Source organism: Glossina fuscipes, unplaced genomic scaffold (assembly GCF_014805625.2).
Source record: "Glossina fuscipes isolate IAEA_lab_2018 unplaced genomic scaffold, Yale_Gfus_2 59, whole genome shotgun sequence".
In the NCBI taxonomy this organism is placed as follows: Eukaryota; Metazoa; Arthropoda; class Insecta; order Diptera; family Glossinidae; genus Glossina; species Glossina fuscipes.
The window spans coordinates 5,271,328-5,294,846 of record NW_023998431.1 but is presented as its reverse complement, the minus strand read 5'-3'; the positions used below and the strand labels follow the sequence as shown (position 1 = coordinate 5,294,846).

At 35.7% G+C, this 23,519-nt stretch overlaps 6 protein-coding genes across 8 annotated transcripts; 4 read left to right on the top strand and 2 right to left on the bottom strand.

Moving 5' to 3' along the window:
• The first annotated feature begins 31 nt into the window (after nucleotides 1–31).
• LOC119637440 (protein-serine O-palmitoleoyltransferase porcupine) lies at nucleotides 32–2,084 on the top strand. Its single transcript, XM_038033460.1, has 2 exons — nucleotides 32–1,960; nucleotides 2,078–2,084. Exons 1-2 carry the CDS (start codon nucleotides 534–536, stop codon nucleotides 2,082–2,084), a joined length of 1,434 nt encoding a protein of 477 aa, XP_037889388.1. The 5' UTR covers nucleotides 32–533.
• Nucleotides 2,061–2,782, top strand: LOC119637394 (TM2 domain-containing protein CG11103). The gene has a single exon (XM_038033396.1). It carries the CDS (start codon nucleotides 2,133–2,135, stop codon nucleotides 2,715–2,717), a length of 585 nt encoding a protein of 194 aa, XP_037889324.1. The 5' UTR covers nucleotides 2,061–2,132; the 3' UTR covers nucleotides 2,718–2,782.
• LOC119637393 (cathepsin B) lies at nucleotides 2,741–4,164 on the bottom strand. The gene is made up of 3 exons (XM_038033395.1): nucleotides 3,622–4,164; nucleotides 3,329–3,496; nucleotides 2,741–3,274 (listed from the first exon to the last, which is right to left on the bottom strand). The coding sequence occupies exons 1-3, from the start codon at nucleotides 4,003–4,005 to the stop codon at nucleotides 2,804–2,806; spliced, it is 1,023 nt and encodes a 340-aa protein (XP_037889323.1). The 5' UTR covers nucleotides 4,006–4,164; the 3' UTR covers nucleotides 2,741–2,803.
• Nucleotides 4,165–4,925: 761 nt separating this feature from the next.
• Nucleotides 4,926–9,206, top strand: LOC119637495 (muscle M-line assembly protein unc-89). Its single transcript, XM_038033535.1, has 2 exons — nucleotides 4,926–5,365; nucleotides 5,515–9,206. Exon 2 carries the CDS (start codon nucleotides 5,518–5,520, stop codon nucleotides 9,106–9,108), a length of 3,591 nt encoding a protein of 1,196 aa, XP_037889463.1. The 5' UTR covers nucleotides 4,926–5,365; nucleotides 5,515–5,517; the 3' UTR covers nucleotides 9,109–9,206.
• A 189-nt stretch (nucleotides 9,207–9,395) lies between these two features.
• Nucleotides 9,396–13,145, bottom strand: LOC119637497 (translocator protein). Of its 3 annotated transcripts, none has more exons than XM_038033538.1 (3): nucleotides 12,238–13,145; nucleotides 10,545–10,925; nucleotides 9,396–10,455 (listed from the first exon to the last, which is right to left on the bottom strand). In XM_038033538.1, the coding sequence occupies exons 2-3, from the start codon at nucleotides 10,860–10,862 to the stop codon at nucleotides 10,249–10,251; spliced, it is 525 nt and encodes a 174-aa protein (XP_037889466.1). In that variant the 5' UTR covers nucleotides 10,863–10,925; nucleotides 12,238–13,145; the 3' UTR covers nucleotides 9,396–10,248. The 3 variants fall into 3 exon arrangements, with proteins under 3 accessions (XP_037889466.1, XP_037889468.1, XP_037889467.1); XM_038033540.1 differs by lacking the exon at nucleotides 12,238–13,145 and adding an exon at nucleotides 10,978–11,258; XM_038033539.1 differs by lacking the exon at nucleotides 12,238–13,145 and having other exon boundaries at nucleotides 10,545–11,258.
• A 3,523-nt stretch (nucleotides 13,146–16,668) lies between these two features.
• Nucleotides 16,669–23,395, top strand: LOC119637498 (intraflagellar transport protein 140 homolog). Its single transcript, XM_038033542.1, has 9 exons — nucleotides 16,669–16,964; nucleotides 17,029–17,627; nucleotides 17,680–17,843; nucleotides 17,922–19,101; nucleotides 19,161–19,410; nucleotides 19,469–20,074; nucleotides 20,142–20,264; nucleotides 20,322–21,435; nucleotides 22,875–23,395. Exons 1-9 carry the CDS (start codon nucleotides 16,818–16,820, stop codon nucleotides 23,180–23,182), a joined length of 4,491 nt encoding a protein of 1,496 aa, XP_037889470.1. The 5' UTR covers nucleotides 16,669–16,817; the 3' UTR covers nucleotides 23,183–23,395.
• The last annotated feature ends 124 nt before the right edge of the window (nucleotides 23,396–23,519 follow it).

Genomic DNA, 23,519 nt, shown 5'->3' with positions numbered 1-23,519 from the left:
TTTGTTTACAATTATGTATACTTACCATTTTTGCAAGTATTCTTCAAGAAAAAACAAAATAAACCAAATGGAGTTTTTCTTGTTTTCTGCGCGTGCTTCGTTCGTACCCTCTTTAAATATGTTTTTTAGAAAATTTTTTGTTTAAAATTTTATAGTATTCTACAGAATGAACAATTTCCATATAATTTGATAAATTTTTTTTATTTGGGATGTTAACTTAAGATGGACCAAGCCAATAAATATGTGGCTTATATGTCCATACAATTTCACATAAGTTACAAAATATATTCGTTTCTATGAATTTTCCAATATGTTTTATCTTTAAATAACAAAATATTAGTCGCAAACAAGCCTTTTCTGGGTTTCTTTTTTGTTAAAATTTCACAATCTTCTTCTTTTTGTTCACTGAAATTTACTTTTGTTTGATCACGCATTGAAATACACACTTCTAAATGACTTGGCATCCCTGCTCAAAATGTATTAAAGTGCAAATGTATTCACCGGCTTCAAATTTGTGTAAATAAATTTGGAATATGGATTACTATTACGAATACGAAAATTTAGATAATTCTGAAGATATTGGAGAAATTGATATTAGCAGCGAAGATTATTATGAGTATTCTGGATACCTTACCGCAGAGTCTTTTAAAGATATCTGCTACACTTGTGCAGTACCTTCTACTACTCAAATTGGTCGATACATTATAGTTGTTTTGAGCTGTAGTCTAATGTATCACTTACTACGATCGTTATTGGAAAATGCGTGGCCGTCCAAGGAAAGCTTGCATCATTTATCGTCAATGGTTTGTGGATTTGTTACTCTTTATCTTTCATTATCCTATGACTGGCTAATCGTATTACTTTTGTGCTTATTGGCCTACACCTTGATTTTGATAATCAGCTATTATAAGAGTCCACACGAGGGAATGGGTGTTGCTATCTTCACTATAGCAATACAGTTGGCGTGCGAATATTTTATGAAACATCTTGAATGGCAGAAAGTTCGCGGTGTGCAGATGGTGGCTACAATGAAAACTATTTCATTTGCCTTTGATTTTGGAGCTAAAGACACAGGAGAACGTTCGACTGTTAAATTGCCCGACTTGCTGTCTTATTTGGGCTATGTATTTTGTCCTACTACATGTATGCTTGGACCTTGGATGCCGTATAGTCTATATAATCAGAAGCAACGTACATCATTAAAAAACTTGCATTGGTTACTATGGACATTTACTAATGTAACCTTAGCTGTGGTATTTCTTAACTTATCCAATTGCTTTATACCCTGGCTACGTTCCGACGATCTTTTGTGGTTGCGAATTTATTTAGATGCTTTGGCTGTGCGGTGCAGTCACTACTTTATAAGCTTTCTGTCGCAGGCAACAGTAGTAGTGGGTGGTGTGCCTTCGCAGAAACCGGATTATTTATTGGGTTATAAAATCACGCAACCGTTAAATATAGAATTTCCACGTTCATTGCATTCTTTGGTTCGATGCTGGAATATACCTATGCATCAATGGCTGAAAAAGTATATGTTTCGAAAACTTCAAATAGCTTACGGCAGTTACTTTGTCTCTTTGTTATTCACTTACGTAATCTCGGCCCTTTTACATGGCTTCCATGCTAAAGTACATTTAGTTTTATTATCTCTAGCTGGTTTTACCTATATAGAGAACAGCCTACGAGCCACGTTAGCTCATGTATACGACAGCTGTCTAGAAGTTAATGATTGCAATAGGAGATGTACTTACACGCACTGTCCTCGCAGAAGAAAATGGTCGTCCGATACTTTGTTAGTACGCTTTATAAATTTGATGTTTAGTAATTTAGCTATTTTAAATTTGGCATATTTGGGCGTAATGATGTCCGACAACAGTATAAGCAATGAAATCCATAAATACGAGGACCTATGGAAATGGCATCGTTTAAATTATATTGGCCATTTTATAAATTTGATTATGTACATATTTTATTTGTCTATATAAAACAAAAACTTGGGAGCTTTGTTCTTAAATAAAATTCTCATATTTTTAAAAATGATTCAATTTACTGCGCATTACGTACTTTTGTTGAGTAGGTGGTAACTCTTATATAGTGTGTTATTTTACTATTAAAAATATTTTAATTAAAACATGGATTTTATATTATATATGTTTATGACTGTGATGTTAAAATTATCCTATGCTATACAAGCACGCAGTGATCGAGAACAACAAGTTTCAGGTGCGGTCGCACTAACTCGCTCTGACAGTGCTAATAATTATCGTATTTGGGGACCTAAGGTATTGTGCTCTATGCTGCCTGAGGATTTTCTTGAGTGCAATAAACCTATCGACCATAAAGATAATAAAACAGCTAAGGAGGAAAAGGGGTACGGCTGTTTAAAATTTGGTGGTCTCAATTACGAAGACGTCGAACACACAAAAGTTTTGTGCACTGTATTTTCTGATATAGATTGCCATGGGCCAAGAACCTTCATGAGAGATGGAGTCCCCTGCATACGGTACTCTGAGCACTACTTCCTAACAACCCTTTTATACAGTCTGCTGTTAGGATTTCTGGGCATGGATAGATTTTGCCTTGGGCAAACTGGTACTGCGGTTGGAAAACTTCTAACGTTGGGTGGTATCGGCGTTTGGTGGGTTGTTGACATCATATTATTGTTAACGAATCGACTAACGCCCGAAGATGGTAGCAATTGGAATCCTTACGTGTAAACGCAAAATATTTTTCAAATAAATTTTTATTTAAGTTTCAATACTTTAAAACTAAAAGAAAAAATTTGAAACGGTATTTAATATATTTAAATTTTTGGCAAGCCCGCTGAAATAGAACTTTCAATGCCGCAGTGGTCTTTGCCACGAAGGATTTTGAAGAAACCATTGTTTCCCCAATCTGTGTTCCAAGAGTTAGCAATTAACCAATATGGGATGTCTTTTTCAACACCCCAACCGATAATGCGTATTGCATGCCCACCTAATTCTTTTCCATGCACATGTTCATAAACACCGTCTTTATATAAAATCAGATCCTCGTATACAGTGAAAGCACCCTCGACAGGGCCGTTGCTCATAATTTCTTCCTGGATATCATGAACATTTTTGCTAATTGAGTAAGCACGGGAACCATAATGCTTGTCGGTTTTATAATCTACTTTATAGCTCGCCTGACACTTATGCTGACAACGAGGAGTTTTTCCATACTCCTTTTCACATGGTGGACGAGTGCCATTGACATGATGCTCACACGGAGCGATTTCATAAGGACGACAACCCTAAAATTATTTATAATTGATTAAAAGATCAAATTTGTTCGAATAAAAAACCACCTGACTGGAGCCGTAAGGACCGCCACTAACAATACCCTTACGAACCCAATAGCCCCAAGCAGCCCCAGGAAAACCACCATTACAACCAAAACCACATGTATGACAGCAAGACACTAAATCGTCAGCGGAGAAATGAAAATTAAGAGTACCGTTCGAGTGAATGCAAACCTAAAAGCCAATAACGTTTATTATAATACACAACACTATGTAATTTGAATAGATGTGAAAGATAAGGCGTCATTATGTATGTAAACATGTTATGTAAGTTGTATCAAATTTAATTATTTGCTCACCCGATCTGACATGGCTTCCACAGCACCGAACGCCCAACAGGAGCCACAAGAACCTTGGTCTCGTATTTCCCATATAGTGGGACAATGAGGCCACTGCTTACGAGAATCAAAGTCTTCAGGAATCATATTATTACCTAAGCCCACCAATTCTTCTTCCCGTAAAACGATCCTTTTATCGGGCAGAGCATAGTAATGCGCATCAGGATGTACTCCCATTAACTGCCGGTAGTGCGACATAGGTGTCAGTTTATGAAAATTTCTTCCAACAGTCCAAGTTTTAGCCTTTTGCCGTACAATTTCCATAAACTTGTCGGATAATATACCATCTCCGCGGACATTAAGAGCCAGCAAGGCGAGAAAGATTGACGTCAATTGTAAACGCATTCTTAAAAATTCTTTTGTTATTCAAGAAATTCTTAGAATTACAGGCTGGAGTTTATCAGTTAAAAGCGCTGAGTAATGTTCAACCAATCGATAAAAAATATAAAATGATTAATTAGTTTTAGGTGCTGATTCTTTGTCTATGAACAATAACAAATTATTGCAATATGAAGCAGAGTTGCAAGTAAAAATTAAGGAAAATATAACAGAGTGTTCCAAATGCAAAGATAATCAGCAATACTATATGCTAAGAAGTAGTTGGATAAATCTTTTATGCAATTACTCCACTTTTTACTAAAACTTATAATGGAAAATTACATTTTTATATAATTCGATGAAAGTAAAGGAAACGAAGAAGAAAAGATTTTGAAATATTGAAAGTATAATTTCTTCGAGACTTCTACTATTACTAAAAGACTTTTATTGGAGATTAAATTTCACTCTTGTTAACAAATATTTTGTTCGCATGCCTTTTTAAAAGAGAGGGAAATTAGCTTTTAATTTAGCAATCTCCTAACATTGTTGATTTTAATGTCCGTTAAAGTTCATTACAGAATACAACTCTGCTTTAAATTAAAAAAGTCAAAGGATTTCTTTATTTGTGAATAAAAAAGATGTAGTAAATAATATTTAAAATTATTGATATCAATAAAATTAGTTTTTAGCATAAATTACTAAGGGAAATTTTCTGTGGATTTTTAAAGACGGCGTAGTTGGTCAGAAGTCAATAGAAGGTAAACTTTTGTTGTAAATGCATCGCGTTTATTTGCGCACACATGTGCAAGTGATTTAATATAAGGAAAAGTGGATGAAATATGTAATTGAAAAGGGAAAGAAAAAAAAACTAAAGAAAATGAGGCGTGAATGCATTGCAGCGGTTTTTGTAACCATTTCTCAAGAATTTTCATGAAAATCTCAGCATTATTTGCTATTAGTCAGTCTCGAAATAAAGTGCATTTATATATTATTCTGCACCGGCTAGTGATATATGGCCGTTTAACAAAAGTCTCTTAGTGTTCTTCATATTTCGGCAGTTTTTTTCAATTAATTTCTGTGTGCCGTGTATGCAGCGGCTGCGACAATTTTTCGGTGTTTTTGGTTTCTACATACATACCTGAAACTGTTGCAGATTTATTTTTGTTCTAAAGTGTTTTATGTGTGCATATATATGCGAAATCTTTCCCTTGCCCACCATGTCTGCTGATATTGCCATTGTGTGCCATTAAATTTTTTGTTTTTGCAAATAAGAAGAACTTGGCGACACATTTATTTATACATAGCCATAGTGCGAACACGTTGCTTGCTCGCTGAGAAGTTCTTTCACATTCTTTTTAAAAATTTAATTTAGTGTTCAGCACCAGAGGTGAGTGAAAATTTTATCTTTATGTAACTATCGTAAGAAGAACAAAGAATTCTAATTCATATTTATTGGCAAAGATTTTTTTTGGCCATTGCTTGAATAAAATGTCGATTTTTCGCTCTTTTCTTTGAAATATTTATCTAAACCAACAGAATATGAATGTAGAAAAGCTGAGACGATTGCAGGCACAGGTACGCATTGGTGGAAAAGGTACACCACGTCGTAAAAAGAAGGTTATGCACCAATCGGCTGCTACCGATGATAAGAAGTTGCAAAGTTCTTTAAAGAAATTATCAGTTAGCACCATACCAGGGATCGAAGAAGTCAACATTATTAAAGATGATTTAACAGTGATTCATTTTAATAATCCTAAAGCACAGGCTTCGCTTTCGGCCAATACTTTCGCAGTGACAGGCCATGGTGAGTCAAAGAAAATTGTTGAAATGCTGCCGGAAATTTTGCCACAGTTAGGTCAAGAAACCGTTATGCAGTTACGTATGTTTGCCAACACTATGTCATGTGGACTTCAGAAGCCAGGTACGGGAACTGGTGGCATTCTTGAAAAGGTTGCTGAAGAAGATGACGACGTGCCTTTGTTGGTCAATGATTTTGAGCAAGTTGCTAAACTAGAAGAAGCTTCCAAGGCCAAAAAAGTTGTGACATTTGAGTCTGAGCCTCAGAAAATTGATAATAACCATAAAACTCCTATATTGGAGAAAATTGAAACAAAAATTGATGCATCTAAATCGTTTGAAAATGTAAAGAAATCCAATGACTTAAAAGAAGAAAAGAAAGGCAAAAAATCAAACAAGCAGTCAACTGATGGGGCTGCTAAAAATAAAACAGAAACAGTAAAATCCGAAAACAAAAATCAAAAACAAGCCAAAACTGAAAAATCTAACAAGCAAGACAAACCGTCGGCGTCATCTGCGACGGCAACAACGGTGACTGCAACCGCAGTTAAAGATATAAAGAGGGAAAATGAAAAACAAAAATTACCGCTACAATCCAAAGAGATTAGCAACAATGATAATAGTAAACCAGGTATAGATGCTCAGATCGAACGAGAGGTGGCTGCCGACAAGAAACAACAACCGCAACAACAATTAAAGAAAGCCGATTTTAATAAGAAGGAAAATATAACAGCAACCCCGGTAAATGAAACCAATCAGCAAAAATCTTCAGGTAAAGGAGAAAAGCCTTGTGGAAGAGTGGATGCAAGCCGTCAAAAATCAGTGAAAGCAGAAAATGAAAAGGAAATAGAAAAAAAGGATGAAAAACCGCAGAATGTTGAAAAATATAAAAGGTCGAATAAATCTCAGAATAAGGAAAGTAGCGAACTACAGCAGTCTCCATCATCAGACAAAAATATTGAACAACAGACCGCCGGAGTTGTTCAACTTGGACAAGTTGAAGATAAATTGCACACAGCTGTTGCAGTTTCTGAAAATAAGCAAACTGCAGATAAGCCAAAGGAAGAACCCGCTGCCTCTGAGCAAATAAAAAAATACGAGCAACCCACAGTTATTCCCGCGGTCGCAGTACCTAAAGAGAATCTTGAAAAATCAAACGAATCACGTGCTACGTCTTCTAAAATTGATGAGCAAATAAAAATAGTTTCTGTAACGCTTACAACTGAAGAAGCGAAATCTGATGTTCAACCACCAACTGTGCAGGTAGCAGATAATCTAAAACCAGTTGTTATGAATGTTTGTGCGGAAATGGGGGATCTTGGAAGCAGTGCTAATGTATCCTTAATTACACCTGCTGAAGTTAATGAAAAATCTTTACAATTGGTCACAAAGGACGAAATGTCTGCTGCCGGTGCTGTTACTGAGGCGAAAGTAGTAGGGAGCACACCTAAAGACGCAGAACCAAAGCAAATTGCATCTGAAACAAAAGAATTAATTATGTCTGACATAATACCTGTAGGAATGGAACAAACAGAAACCAAAACTGAGATGGAAGATATTAAACAGGCACCAATAGTTGATGTAACGGAACTGAAAAGCACGGCTGTGACTAAAACCGATACGAGAGAAATTGTTAAAGAAAAAGAATCTATTGCAAAAAAAATGCATCATGGGATTGCGCAAGATGATAAAACTCACACTGTCATTTCGGCTATCGATGGATCTTCCAAGTCTGCTGCAGCAGTAACGCAAAAGGCTTCTCCATCTAAACAGACAACCGTGAAGAAACCCGCGGGCCCCTCTACTATAACAGCTGCTAAAAAAGAAGTAGGCGAATCGAAAGTTGAAGGTAGCAGAACAAAGCCAGGTTCGGTTAAACCAACGTCATCGAATCAAGCAAAACCTAGTCAGACAACTACCAATCAAAAAACTTTCAAACCGCAGATGCCAACAAAAGTGATGACTTCACCATCAAAGACTAACGAAAGGCCAGTTTTGTCACCAAAGCCAACTACACAAACTAAAGCAATTTCACCACAGCCCAAGACAACAGTTGTATCTCCTACGAAAGCTTCACCCTCAATTTCGCAACTTACTAACGTCGGCGAAAGCGAAGAACAAGTCAAAGACGCAGGTAAACAAATTACTGGTGGTTCTGTTAAACCGGAAGTCGGCGTTAAGCCAAATATTCCCCCTTTAGATTCCGGTTCACAGGCCATAGCTAGTAATGAGGCCGCAACTACAACAAAAGCTTCCAGCCCTGCCGCGAAAGCTCAAAAAAAATCTACCATACCTTCAAAAGCAAATCAAAATACCAAAACCAAGCCAACAAATAATAAAGCAACTGTTCAACCAAGCTCAGACCCAATGACGAAGTCAAGCATTAAACAAAATTCACCATCTAAAACTTCCGATGATGGTAGTACTAAATTGAAAGCCACAACTAAACAAGACCAAACGAAGCAAGTAACTCCGACTAAAATAAATGATCCTTCTCCCAAGACCATTGAACATACACCTACTGAAAAAGCGCAATCACCAAATGTGGATGTAGTGAAAAAAAGTATAAAAGCATCTCACGAAAAAGTTCTTGCGGATGTGTCTGGAAATGTTCAAGAGCAGCAAATGCTGTCCCTTCAACAAAAAGAGACCGCAGTTAAGTCCGATATTTTGCCAAAAGTAAATATCGAGGCAATTACAAAAACTGTAAATGAAACATCGAAACATCCAACACCGCCAAAGGGAGCAGAAGGTATTACTAAACCAAAAGTTGAATTCAATGACAAAGGAATGGATGTTAGTGTCAAACCTGAAACGGAATCACTGCCCGTTAAGCGAACCAGTCCACAAAAAACTGTAGGTGCTGCTGTTGCTAAATCTGAAAGTAGTCAATCTACTTCACTTAAAATGCCAAAAAACGAATCAATAACACCCGCTGAACAAACTAGTCCACAGAATATCTTAGATGTTGGCGATGTTAAGTCATCAGCTGCTCTTCCGGCGAGTATTGGCATTGCAAACGTTCAAGCATACAAAGAAATGGACACCATTGCTGTAGGTGAAAGTGCGCAATTGTTAGCGCAACAAATTAGTCCTAAAAAAGCTTTAGATGTTAATGCTAAGGTAACAGATAGCGTCGTCCCCTTCGCTTGTAAGCATATGAATGAGCAAATACCAGTTCAGCAAGTAGAAGAAATTGTTAAACCAAATACAGAAGCCAACGAACCGATAACTAGTCCAAATGATGTTGAAAAAAAAGATCAGATATTCGAGCCGCCTACTGAGGAAGCGCCTCTGAACGTTTCTAAGGATACTAATCAGCTTGCCAAGTAAACAACAAGTAAAAGGAAACGTATTGGCCAACTGCTTAATTTATAATTTTGAATGCATTTTATTTTTCCATCCGATATCTATTAATACTAACACAACAATTTGTTACGTGCATAATAAAACTTTTTGAGGCACCTTTACTAATCTCTCGTCCCCTTACGAAAGCTTTGTTCTTTTAAATATTTTTCTTTTGTTTTCGTTTTTCTCACAACAACGAAAAACTTCAACCGACAACGACACTGAATGAAATCAAATCAATGCCGAATATGACTAAAAATCAATAAATGTGGGTTGAAAACAATTTATTGCTGGTCTTTAATTGACGCACGAGTAGCTTCTAGCCTGCTTGCCTATCAATGAGGAAAATGAGATACAGTTGCAGCCAATTTCCATAACGTGCTATTTAATAGCAATTTTGATTTTATTGTACGCAGTCGTTGCACATATTATGATATGACGTAGACGATGACATCAGTCGTATGCTATGCAATTAGTGTTTAAAGTGCCATTATAAATTAATAAACAGTTGAAGGTATTTTCGTCATTGATACCTATAATAATACCATAAAATGAATTAAGGGGGGATTGGTTTTCTGTTTACAACAATAAATAGTTTAGATGCAATCATATCATGAATTGGTTGGTAACGGTTTGGCGATCTTTGTTTTCAGAAATAATGAGAATTCAAAATCAGAGGAGCCGTGTAACGATCCGTTTAATTTAATGTGTTAAAATTATCTTCCCAATTAAATGAGTGGCCGATTTCATGTCCAAATTGGTCGACGAAGCGTCAGATATGAATAAATTTGGTTCGCACAATTTACGGTGATGACGCATATCTATATTAAACAAATCTACGTAGCCTCTTAGTAAATATTCGATATCGGAACGAGTAAATTCGCACATACCCTCGCACACTGCGCAGCATAATAATAAGAGAGGTTTTATTTTATTTTATTTATTTATTTATTTATTTATTTATTTTTTTATCTGGGCAACCCTTTACTAGCATTAAACAGGTAAATAAGCATTAAACTAATTTTAAATTTGAAACAAAAACTTATTTGATTTGACACTTAATCTGACCGCAAAGAAAGGCGACTTCATTATGATAAAAACGCCAAGACGTGATGGGCGAATACATCATTTCTCTTTAGTGGGTTTCTCAGTTTTCGTATCTTCCTTACTCTCCAAACAATTCAATCTGTATATGTCATAATTTAAAAAAGTGGCAAAGCTAAGCCAAGCAATGTATGGAATAAAAAGATAGCCAGCAATTTTGTTTACTTTATAGAAGAGTGCACCACATGTAGCGGCCGCTGTTGTCAAAGCAATTATATTAATAAGGCCCTGAAATATAATTTAAAAACAAATGAATTTAGTATTAAAAGAAAAGAAAAATTTAAATAAAAGAAAGTTGCTTTTAATTAATATAATACCCCCTTAATATTGTGTTGACCGAAAAAAATTGGTGTCCAAGCCCAGTTTAAAGCTAATTGCGCACCATAAGCTATTAGCGGTAGTTGAGCGTCACCGGAAAAACCGCCACCATCTCTCCACACCAAATATGAAGCGTAACCCATACTACTATACAGTGATGACCACATTGGTGGAAAAATCCAATTTGGTGGACGATATGAAGGAAATTTTAAGCCTTTGTACCAGGGATTTAGATTTTTACGAGTCACACGACCATTTATAACCCCCCCTACATTGGGTAGCACTATAGCTCCGGCAATTTTCCAAAACTCGCTCATTTTATAATAGAAATAAAATTACCCCGACCGTTTGATATTCATTCAGCAGAATATGAAATCATACTAAAAAGAAAAAATTTTTATTCAATGAGTCTATAAGCAAAGTGATATTAACTTTGAGAGTTTAACTTAATGTTAACTTTGTTTCTTTTTTTGTATTCTGGCTTTTCTCTATTCAGAATACACTAAATATGCACGATGCACCAATGAATGCACATTAAAGAAGACTAAGAAATTAAGCATAAAACGAATTTTGAACACATTGACTAAGAGTTTTTTTGTAAATCAATCTTATATATAGCAGTAGAAAGAAATGTTGATTACATCGTATCAATATAAGTAACAACACAGTGGTTGGATTTAAGTTCTCTTCTCTCGGAGGCTACACTACGTGTTTATATGTGCTTTCAATTACAAAGTCCATGAAATAATTTCAGAATTTTCAAACTAATGCTTACTTGGCCTAATATTTGACATTTTCTTAATAGAAGTCGATGCAGCAAAGTAAAGTACAATATTTGCCTCTAGCCGTTTAAGCCGTTCAACATAAAATTCATGGCAATCGTTCCCCAGATAAGCAACTATATCCGGGAATATGTCCGCATATTTCCGCAGATTAAGCATTTTTTTTCTTTTTTTTACAACTTATTTGGATTAAAGCGCAAATGTACGTATTGCGTGATAAATGTAATAAGGGTAATAAGTGTGTGCTTTGGAGTAAAAAATGTTTAGTTCTTTTCGATTTTATCTACTGCAGCAAGTGCAATTTTAGATGGACGTCGGTTTTGTTCACTATTAATAATTTTGCAAGCGAGCGAGAGAGAGATTTCCAGACTTTTTTTGCCAATTTCCTGCCTTTACAAATCGTTTCGAGTTTTTTTTTTTTTTTTTCTTGAAAGACTTTGGAGTGCTTTTCTCTTGTATTTCTTAGGTGTATTTATAAAGATTTAACTTTCTATCTGTATTTGAGCCAGTTTCACAATTCTTACGAAAGGCAGACGACGAAATAGATCTACATCGAATCGAAAAGTCATATTATCGAAATTATATATCGTATAGGGTTTTAAACCACATATATAAAATATAAAAAAAAGGTCAAAGTTTTTAATCAAAAAATAAAAGTCAATAAAATAAAATGGAATTGAAGGCCTACTGATCTTTGCGCCTTCTACAATGCAAACTTCACTCTTCCTTGCAAACTATTAGGCACGCACACCGCTCTTATACATACACACATAAATATATTCATACATACATATATAAATGAATTGGCGTACACATGGATACGATGACTAAATTGACTTCGCTGTTGATATCTATCATATATATATATATCTATATATAATTAAAAAACAGCTACGAGGTGTGTACGTACATTCGATTTTCGAAATGTTATATTGGTACAAATCTCTTCAACGAATGTTGACACTATCAGCCAATTCTGCATTTTGAGTTGGTTTTTGACGCATATAAAGGTTAGACGTATTTTGGTGTGCTTGGCGATTTCGAACTATATGGATATCGAAAAAAAAATGAATCAAAGAATTTGGATTAAATTCTGTGTGAAAAATAAAATGAAACCGCTCCAACTTACTTAACACGTTGAATTTGGCATTTGGGAAGTCTAGTTCGAGCAAAAAAAAAATGTTTATAAGTATTATAAGGTCTTCACAGAAGGCCGAGAAGATGTTAATGACGACGCGCGCCCTGAGCGTCCCAGCACGTCAATAAGCGATGAATGCGTTGAAGCAATAAAGAAAATTGTTATGGAGAATTGTCAAATCACGCCTTGAGAAATTGATGAAGACATCGGCATGTCGATTGGCTTATGCCGTGCAACATTTTCGGATGTTTTCGGCAGCAAAGTTTTCTCCAAAATTGCAAAATTTTGAACCAAAAGATTCGTCGTATTTTTTGGTCAAAAACAACAACGTAATCATGCCTCAGCCATCATATTCATCGTGCTTGGCCCACTGCAAATTTTGCCTATTGACAAAATTGAAAAGACCCATTAACGAACAGAGCTTTACCACGATTGTGGAGACAAAAATCGGAACGCCTATCGCATGAAGTGCCACGAAGGTTGGAATAACGTTTAACATAAGTGAGATTTCTTTGAAGGAGACAAAATAAATAGATATTAATGAGTAAATAAATATTTATTTAAACACACTTCGTATTATATAAAACTGAATAAAATATATAAATATGTGTACGTGTTGCATCATTGCAAATATTGAATATAGAAAACATATACAAATATAGTAAAAAAATTAAGAAGCGCTGGTACAAGTGAATTATGTCTAGGATATAAGGAGGATTACTTTGAAGGGAAAAAAAATAGATACTGATGAATAAATAAATACTTTTCGAGAAATGAATGAAAAGCTAATTTTTTTCTTTATTGATCACACCTTGTATTATATAAAATTGAATAAATAAATTGCCAGTAAATAATTTTCCATGCACATATTTTCTGTAATATATCGGCGTCGTCCGCTTAGCACGGTTAATTCCGTACCGTGTTATACCGGAACAAAGGTGTAAAATTTTTTAATGAACTTTCATTTCAAACGCACATATGAATAGAAAAGCAAGTTAACTACAGGTTTTCATAAAAAAAAAAAAATATGAAGTTCAACATTATGGTGAAATGCAAAAATTGGAAATATATGACGATCACGAAATTTATTTTTATAACAAACTAAAGTTGATCGATTTTCGTTTTCTCAAAATTCAACTCTTATTAACGATGAAATAAACTTCAAAAAAACACTTTTTCGATTTTTTAAAATCGTATTGTAAGGAAACCGAGTAATAAAAGTAGCAAATGTTGTACCGTGTCGTATCGCACTCGTGCTTTACGACTACCATGTTGAGTCTGGGATGTCTGTATAAGGTTTTGTCAATGTGCTGACAAGATGATATCGTTTCTTTCCAGTCTTCTTTTTCAAATTTCCTGCATTAATTCAGAATGCGTGACTTGTGGAGAATTTTATGTATGTATATCTAACTCTTTTTACACGATAGATATAGTGCCAAAAAATTCGTGTAAAAGATTCATGAAAAAGCGATATGGCCTAAATGGAAATATAACAGATTGATTTTAGATCTAGAAAAGCAACTGAAAGGTACAATGAACAATATTAGAATTTCTTGTTAGAGTTCACTTAAGAATTTTTTTTGTGCTTACACATTTTTATTCATCAAATATATATCAAAAAAAATAAATTATAATTGTTGAAAAATCAAACTAAATTGCGCAAAAAGTACATTACGTCTATAGTCTATCATATACGCAAATAACCAACATAATCTAAATGAATTGTGAAAAATATAATGTGAAGTGACAACGCGTAATTGTGAGGAGTGCGAATGAAAAAATTCATAGAAACATAAAAAAAGAAATCATTAGAAAGGGAAAAAAATTTATAGAATATTGAAAATCGTGTTAAAACAAAACAGCTCATGTGAAGAGAGAATCGGTTTCTCTTTAACTTGTTTTAAATCAAATTTCGTGTAAAAAGGGAATTAGGTGCATATTTTAAAACACATCGATAAATAGTTGAAAATTATTATAAGAAAAACCTCTTAACAAGTATGCTACGGTACAAGTCGGATTATTTTGATCTTATTGTGCCAGGAAGATTTCTCAAATATAATGAAAATATATAAAACACTATCCACTTACATGCAACAGTAGTGCTTAAGCACTGACTACACTGATGAATTTCGCAAAAAATACTTATTTAGAAAAACATAATTAAATAAATTAATTTAGAATCTATAACGTGATGAAGAACTTCCTTAATTAAATATTTATCCGAACGATATAATCCGAAACATGATTATATAAGATGGCTCAAAAGCATTACACGACAGAGCAAAGCGTTTTCACTGTTGAACACTGTTAAAAATTTCAAAACTAATTAAAGTTTGGAGGCCACAGTGCGACTTGATGGCTTCGTTAATCGTCAAAATAGCCGCATTTGGGGCTCAGAAAATGTATATGTGATTGCCGAACATGTGTCACTGCTTGTTGGTGCGGATTTTGGGATGGAGCCATCATTGGATCATACTTTTTTGAAAATGAGGCTGGTCAAGCAACGACTGTTACTGATGTCCGATGACACAGTTCTTTCGGCCTAAATTAGATCATATTGATGTGAACGAAATCCGAAACCCAGACGACTGGCATTATCAAGGAATTATAGGGGCCTGTCAATATGTGTCAGGCTAGGGACTTATTGAGTTATATATTAATTTGGGGAAAAAGAAATCCATTATTTTTATATGAACTTCAGGACTTTATTTAACATGCTTCGGATTGTCCGATTAGGGTCAAATATGCACCGTTTTGTTGTATGATTTGTTGCCATTTTAAAGGCAAGTTCAAAATGCCTCTCTCTTAGAAGTCCTGGTCTCTATTTGCAAAAAACTCTAATAGTCGATTTTCACAATCCTCCCTAGATTCCAATTTTTTATCATTAAAGAAATTTTGCAATGCAAGAAAAAGATGATAATCAGTTGGTGCCAAGTCCGGACTGTATGGCGGATGCATTAAAACTTCCCAACCAAGCTCCCGAAGTTTCTGGCGAGTCACTGTAGATGTGTGTGGCCTAGCGTTGTCCTGGTGGAACACGACACCTCTCCTGTTGGCCAATTCTGGCCGTTTCTGGTCAATCGCTATCTTCAAACGGTCCAGTTGTTGACAGTAGAGATCATAATTTAGCGTTTGGCCATATGGAAGCAACTCATAATAAATAATCCCCTTCCAGTCCCACCAAATGCATAGCAAAACCTTCCTGGCCGTTTGAGGTGCTTCACCGCTCTTTGACCACGATCGTTTTCGCACAGGGTTATCGTATGTGATCCATTTCTCATCTCCAGTCACCATCCGTTTAAGAACTGGGTCTGTCTCATTCCGTTTGGCCAAGGCTTCGCAGATGGAAATTCGATCCATCATGTTTTTTTCCGTTAATTGGTGTGGCACCCAAACATCGAGCTTCGTTTTGAATCCAGCTTTGTGTAAATGGTTTAAAACTGTTTTATGGTCGATTTTTAGCTCCTGGGCGATGTTACGACTGCTAGCATGCCGGTCAACTTCGATCATTTCTCCGATTTTATCGACATTTTCGACGACCGGCCTACCTGTGCGAGGTGCATCTTTAAAAATCAAAAATTCCTGAACGGAATCTACAAAACCAAAATTGCACATAATTGGCTGTTACAGTATCGGAACCATAAACACCATTCACAATTTTAGCCGCCTGGCTTGCATTTTCGCCTTTGTCAAAGAAAAACTGTAAAATGTACCGAATTTTCTCTTTGTTGACTTCCATTTTTAACACGCTGTAACTCACAACTGAATGCACCAAACAAAAAACAGCAAAAGAATTTTTTTTACTGCGAAATGTCACCTTTCCAACGAGCATAAATATGAAATTGTTTGATCGATACTTTACGAGAAATCTATCAGTGCAGCCATCTACCGAAAAAATAATGGATTTATTTTTCCCCAAACTAATATATATGTGTATAACATATATATGTCTTTCAGTTAGCACACACATACTTGCACAATTAATTAGGGAATAGCATTCCTAAATAAAAGTGGAACGTCGTATGTTAGTGGATCCTAGTTTTTTGACTTACCTTTAAAAGGCTTATCCAATACCGTTATAATGATTTATTGATAATTTTTCTTGATCCAATCTAAGCTACCATTTTTAAATGAATAATGTATTAATAAAAATAATAGCCTGCAATTATATTGTATTTAAATAATTGCTTGTAGAATAAAAAACCGAAATCAACGAAATATGTGGGGAGTTATTATTTTGTTTTTGTTATGATGTAACCGTAGCAACTCAAGACTTTAAAGTATTGACTTTAGTAAGTTGTTATGTCAATGTCGCCTGAGTATTTAGTGTTTACTTAAAAAGAGATTTAGCAATGACTTTGTTTTTTGATACAAAAGTTGAATTTCTTGACGTCGATGCCGTAGGCACTATTGGCAGTTGGCATGCAGTTGAACCAGCATTTGCTGTGGCTTCTTACAGTCAAGACCGTGGTGGTTCCGTTACGGTTTTCACAGATAATGTATGTATAGAGTTCAATGCATACATAAATGTGGTTTGAAAAAGAATTTATAAAATGTATTCAGGGAGAACCTCAACGTGATGTTACTTATCCAGTTCATGCTACCTCGCAATGTACTGCTATGTCTTGGCATCCCGAGAAAGTGCTTTTGATAACAGGTTGGGAAAATGGCGACATACATGTTTGGTTTGGGGGACATCGCGAATTCGCGGGTATCAGCGGTCCTCATAAAGCTGCTATTAATTTAGTGGATTTTAGTGAGCAAGGAGGACGTATGGTTACAGTCGATATCATGGGCCTTTTAACCGGTTGGCGTTGCGATGGTCAATATCAATTTTTGACAATGTTTTCGCACGATTTGCGTGATGTTCTCACCCATATAATTTTTCGTCGTGTCATATGCAGTGAGGCTCACGAAGAGATGTTGAATTTGGCTAAAGCAGCCGTAGCTGGTGATGAGAGCGCGTTAGACACCCTAACAAACTGGCGACCGAGAACTGCCTCACGCAGCGTTACTCATGCCGCCGATGTCAAAGATAATTATTGCTTTTACGTATGCACACAAGGCGGACGTTTGTTTTATGTGAATCAAGGAGGTACATCCACAGAGGTGCTCGATGGTAATTCAATTCCCATTACACAAATGCTTTGGCATCCTAAGAAGTAAGAATCGTGATGTATCTAAGAAGCAGTGTTTATGATATTGAGTTTCCAGGGATGCTGTCGTATGTTTGATGGATGACATGACTGTTATCTTCTACTTGGTGGAAACTACGGGAATTTTAACGGAATTAGAACGAGTGAAGCTAAGTAGCAAAGTTTCGAAAAGCAAAGGTGGAGGTATCGCTTGGGTTGGTTGCTCTTTAGCGATAATAACAGGTTTCTAATTCATCTACATTTTATTACTTTTACTTTGTTCTTGTCATCTTGTTATAAATATTCTATCCGTTTATTCAGGCGATTTGACGGTGCGCATTTGGGATATTGATAAAGGTGATAACTACTCGTTAAAAATGAATCTATCAAATCTTTATACGACACCAATGAGAGAACGCGACTCTTCATCATCAAATTTCATTAGTCAAGGCAGTGTTGATAGTTCTTCGATAAGCCAGCAAATGTACCTGAGTTACAAAAATCAAAAAACTATCCATAATACAAGTGAACATTTCACTTGCATCTCTTATATAGAAAGCAATCAAATGCTGTGTGCTGGTACAGATTTAGGAAATTTGTACAGTTGGAAACGTTCGATAGTTAGCCACGCTGCCTCGCTGCCCGAAGATATGTGGCAACTTACAAATATATCTTATGTGCGCGGCTCGATTAAAAAATGTTTATGGGGTTTTAACGAATTGGCGAAGCCTTGCCTTCTTCTTCTTTGTGCAAGCAATGTTTATGTCTTAAAAGAACAGCCCTTATTAGCTTTTCATACGCGTCACCTCTGGGCAGTGCAGCAAAGTGCCCGAAATATCTACCTGGAACATAAAGATCGACGAAGTTGCACTGTTCAAGCGGAATTTTGTGTAACTGCGTTGGCGTTAAATCAAAGCTATTTGGCAATAACCAGCGGACGTAGCATATCCACATACAACATAGAAAAAGTCGAAAGTTTAAAAGAAAGAGGTGCAAGTGATTTGGATTCATCTTCTGGTAGCAGCGGTAAAAATGCGCAAAGTCTAAATGTCAAGTTCATGCAAAGCTTTTCTGCCGAATGTCTGACGTTAGGGTTGCACAATCAAAATATCTACTCCTTGACTACAGCCGATGTCACTGTTTTTTCAATTGGAGGCGTGGCATTGCATAAGATTCAAGCCAGCAATAATGAGGGTAAAATTATTGGCATGGATTTATCAGGTTGTCGTTTAACTGTCTTTACCATGAACGGTTATATTAAGGTATATGACGTGTCCCGTCACGATCCCAAGCTTATGTTTCCCTCGAAATGTTCCTATGATTTATTTGATGATTTCAGCGAAATTATTCAAGCAAAGTGTAATACTTTAGGCACACATCTGGCTTTAATCATAGCTAATAGAAATTTTATGCCAAAGCCCACGCTCTATTGTTGGGATTTCGAACGTAATTATCTCATGGAAATGTCCCTTGAAAAAAATGAGAACAAGAACAAGTCAAGGTACTCAAAGATTTTATACGAAACTCAATAATAACTAAAGAGATAAACAAAATTTGTAGTGTACCCGTTGGTTTTTGGTGGGATATAGATGAGCCCCGTTTATTGGCGTTAGAGGTAAAATCAAAACAAATACGCGAATCAGAAAATGCGAAAGAAACTTTTAATGTTAAAAAATCCGAGTCGTCTAATCAGCAAGTCGATACGAATATATGGATCGTTTTCTATACGGAAAGGAACACCTTAAGTGTCATCGAATTCGTTTCTTTTACGACAAATGAGCAATTGCTTAATCTTTGTATACCAAATGTGGTAAGTCTTTGTTCCTTCTGACCACTACTGTTTGAGGTTAGCGCAAAATATTCGACAGATTACGTTGAATATAAATTTAATATTCGAAAAGCCTTTGAGGGATTTTGTGGACCTTAAGGAGTGTGACGTAAATACAAAAAAAATGGTATTAAATTTTAGTATGCATGTAGCTGAGGGCAATATGGATTTAGCTTATAGAAGCATTCGTTCGATAGAATCGAAAGCCGTTTGGACCAATTTGGCAAAAATGTGTGTCCAACGCAAACGTATGGATGTTGCCAAAGTATGCATGGGTCATTTGGGAAATGCCAGATCAGTACGCGCTATACGGCAGGCTCTAGCAGACGACGATTTAGAAATAGAAGCTAAAACTGCATTATTAGCTGTTGAATTGGGCTTAAATGATCAAGCTGAAGAATTTTACACGAAAACAGGACGCTTCGATTTACTTAACAAGCATTTTAGAGCGAAAGGGAATGTGGAAGAGGCCATTAAAATATCGGAAACAAAAGACCGAATACATTTGAAAAACGCATATTATCACAAGGCTCAAGAGTGTCGAGAGAACGGTGATATTGCCAATGCGTTACAGTATTTTGAAAAAACACAAAATCCCGTCCAACATATTACACAGATGCTTTTAGAATCTCCAACAGCCATGAAAGTAGGTGTCAGAAATTAGATAACGGCAATTTGCGTAATTATAATTCCTTTTGAAAACACTTCTTCAGCGTTACATGCAAAATACAAGCGATCCGAAAATGTTGAAATGGTGGGGTCAATATATTGAAAGTTCCGGTGATATGGACGCAGCCTTAGCCGTCTATCAAAAGGCTGAAGACTGGTATTCACAGGTACGGGATGAGATTGATAGATTTGGGTTAATGCCGTTAATATCTTATGAATTTTAGGTTAAAATTCTTTGCTATTTGGGTAAAATATCTAAAGCTGATGCGGTAGCCCGCCAATCCGGTAATCGGGCCGCATGTTATCATCTAGCTCGTCATTATGAGAATGTGGGGAAATTTCAAGACGCGATTATGTTTTATACACGGGCTCAAACTTTCGCCAACGCCATACGAATATGCAAAGAAAATGATTATCAAGATGAACTGTGGACAGTGGCAAATTCATCGCGCGCTCGCGAAAAAGCTATAGCTGCCACATATTTTGAAGAATGTGGCTCATATAAACGTGCTGTTGAACTTTATCATCGCGCTGGTATGCTGCACAAAGCCTTAGATTTGGCCTTCAAATCTGAACAGCCTGACATTTTAGAAATAATTGCCACCGAACTTACTTCGGAATCCGATCCGGAGTTAATTAGTCGTTGTGCCGATTTCTTTACGTCCGTTGAACAGCACCAAAAGGCCGTACATTTATTAGCCAAGACTAAACAATTTAATCGCTCAATACAAATTTGCATTGATAAAGGTGTACCGATCACGGAAGAATTAGCTGAAATGTTAACGCCGCAAAAAGGTGAAATCGATGAAAAAACACGTATATACATACTAGTACAATTGGGCGAGTTATCACAGCAACAGGGCGATTATCATACAGCCACTAAAAAGTTCACTCAAGCCGGGGATAAGGTACGAGCCATGAAAAGTCTATTAAAATCAGGCAATACTGAAAAAATTATTTACTTCGCGAATATATCGCGACAGCATGAAGTATATATTATGGCGGCAAACTACTTGCAAGCTCTTAATTGGCAGGAGGATAATAATATCTTAAAATATATCGTAACCTTTTATTCAAAAGGTCAAGCGTATGACTCGTTAGCTAATTTTTATGCCATATGTGCACAAATTGAAATTGATGATTATCATGATTATGAAAAAGCTTTAAAGGCAATGCAAGAGGCTGCTAAATGCTTAGAGAAATTAGGAAGCCACACACAGCAAGCTTTCGTGAATCTACAAAGAACGATGGCCGAAGTAAAAGAAATACTAAACATACAAAATGCTTTAAAAAATGGCGACAATCAAAGTGTCATTGCCGGTTGTAGAAATATGCTAAGTAAGTTCCTATATAATGTAAAGCTAAATTGTTACCTACCACTAACCGTCAGGAATACACGACCAGTTTTGCATAGCACACTTATAACGTTCTTTAGCTACGTCGATTCATTTAACGTCCACTGCTGGAATTTTTCAATTAGGAAAAATCGAAATCAACTCTAGAGAACATAGCGATAGCATACTTTAAATTTCAACATGTTTTCGTTCATAGGTAACGGTTTTTTAGTTTACAGGTGAAAGAAAGTATTCACAAGACCTTTAGAAATACGCAAAAATCAAGACGGCTTTCCTGACTTAAAATGTTAAGTGAAGCCAATAGATAAAACTACTTAAAAATGCCGCCATTTAAAGCCTCGAAGCTATGTTCATCAATTTAAGCATATATCAAGCGCTTTCAGTGCTATTTTAGACCGATTAGCTGCGAACGTGAGAAACAGCTTCGTAGTGACATTATGTTGTGAAGCGCATCGAATTTTTTTGATTGATTAACTTTAACCGTTTTAACAAACATCTCTTAGTTAAGGGGATAAGCCGCTATAGCCACCTAAAATGGTAGCAAAATTAATGGAATAGCAATGTTGAATAATGTCATTAATGTCATTTGTTTAAATGTTCAACAAAAAACAATGTTTTTGAAAAACATTAAAATACGGCAACCCTGGAACGACTCATGTGCGGTTTATCTAAATGAAAGTCTCTCGGGCAAGCAGTGTGATTTGTGCAAATTTGAATTAAGAAAAAAAAAAAATAAATAAAAATTTAAAGCATTTAATCTATATATTTAGAGCTCGAGGAATACGCAGTTTCCTTGGAAATTTCCATCAAAATTTGAAATGTTGTTTTAAGGCCTTGCTTAGTAAACTGTTTAGAGAAACTTGAGTTATGCTCTTCTTCGTTTTGAAAATTCGTGTCTCAAGAAAAATGTGCTCAAACTTTTGAGGTGATTTACTATCATAAAAATGCTTGTTCAAATGTTCATCCGTCCTCTCCTCGCACGGAGTTTTTATGTTCGAAAGATAAGATCGTACTTTAAGTCTTGCGAAATGACATCGAAAACGACAGGAAGTGGTATAACTCAATAGCCGAATACGTAACCAACACCAGAAATTTTAGTTTCGGGAGAGTTTCACTTTCATATTTATCCAATGGCCCAATTAAAGCTAATTTAAAGCTAGTTTAAGATGTTTTTGTTAGGAGGCGCTTTTAAGTACATTTTAAAGATGTAAGAGTATTATTGCGTCGCAGAATTTGGAAATCAATAGTATTAGCATTAGGCAGCAGGTACCCAGTATTGAGAGCTTCGACCCAGGAAGTCGTTTTCGGTCGGCTTGAAGAGAAATTTATTTTCCAAGATGATCTCTGAAAAATTTCCAATAAATAAAGATTGTTTTTTGCTTTTGCTGCTATGAGCATAACTTACTCTGCATATATTTTTAGTTAAGCCAGAAACGCCGCCCATACGACAAGTAGATATCCTGATTATGCTGATACGCGCGTTGGCCTATTCGAAACAATACAATGAAGCAGCGCGTGTGTTAAAGGAGCTTATCATTAAGAATCCTAATTGGAGTTCTATGGGACTTTTGGAAAAGCCCTTAGTGCAGGGCATCGCTAATGAGTGTAATCTTGATTTTGACATGATTTGGAATCCGATGCGTAAAACTCAAATAACTGATGTCCATAGCGATGAAGAAAACGAAGAAATTCAGGAAGTGGTACGTTACAACGTACAAAATAGTTCTTAAACAAATTGTATTCACCTTGATCCGGCATTTTTATTTACATAAATGCAATCTGTAAAGCAATGTACACCTTTATGGCTTCACTTTATTGCCTGTTAAGGCGCAAAGAATTTAATTTACGTTAAAAATTATTCTATATTTATGTGCGTAGAGATAGCGAGTGTGACAATGTATTGGCCTGAATTATTCCTTTGACGGAGTCTTAAATGCATCTGGAAATTTTAAATCTCATCTCTTAATATTTTTGCAAAGGTTAATTCGTTTCTCACGTACTTTGGACAATTGAAAGCACGAAAAAGCTAATTTAATCGCTTTAGATAGTGTTTTATGGACATAGCTA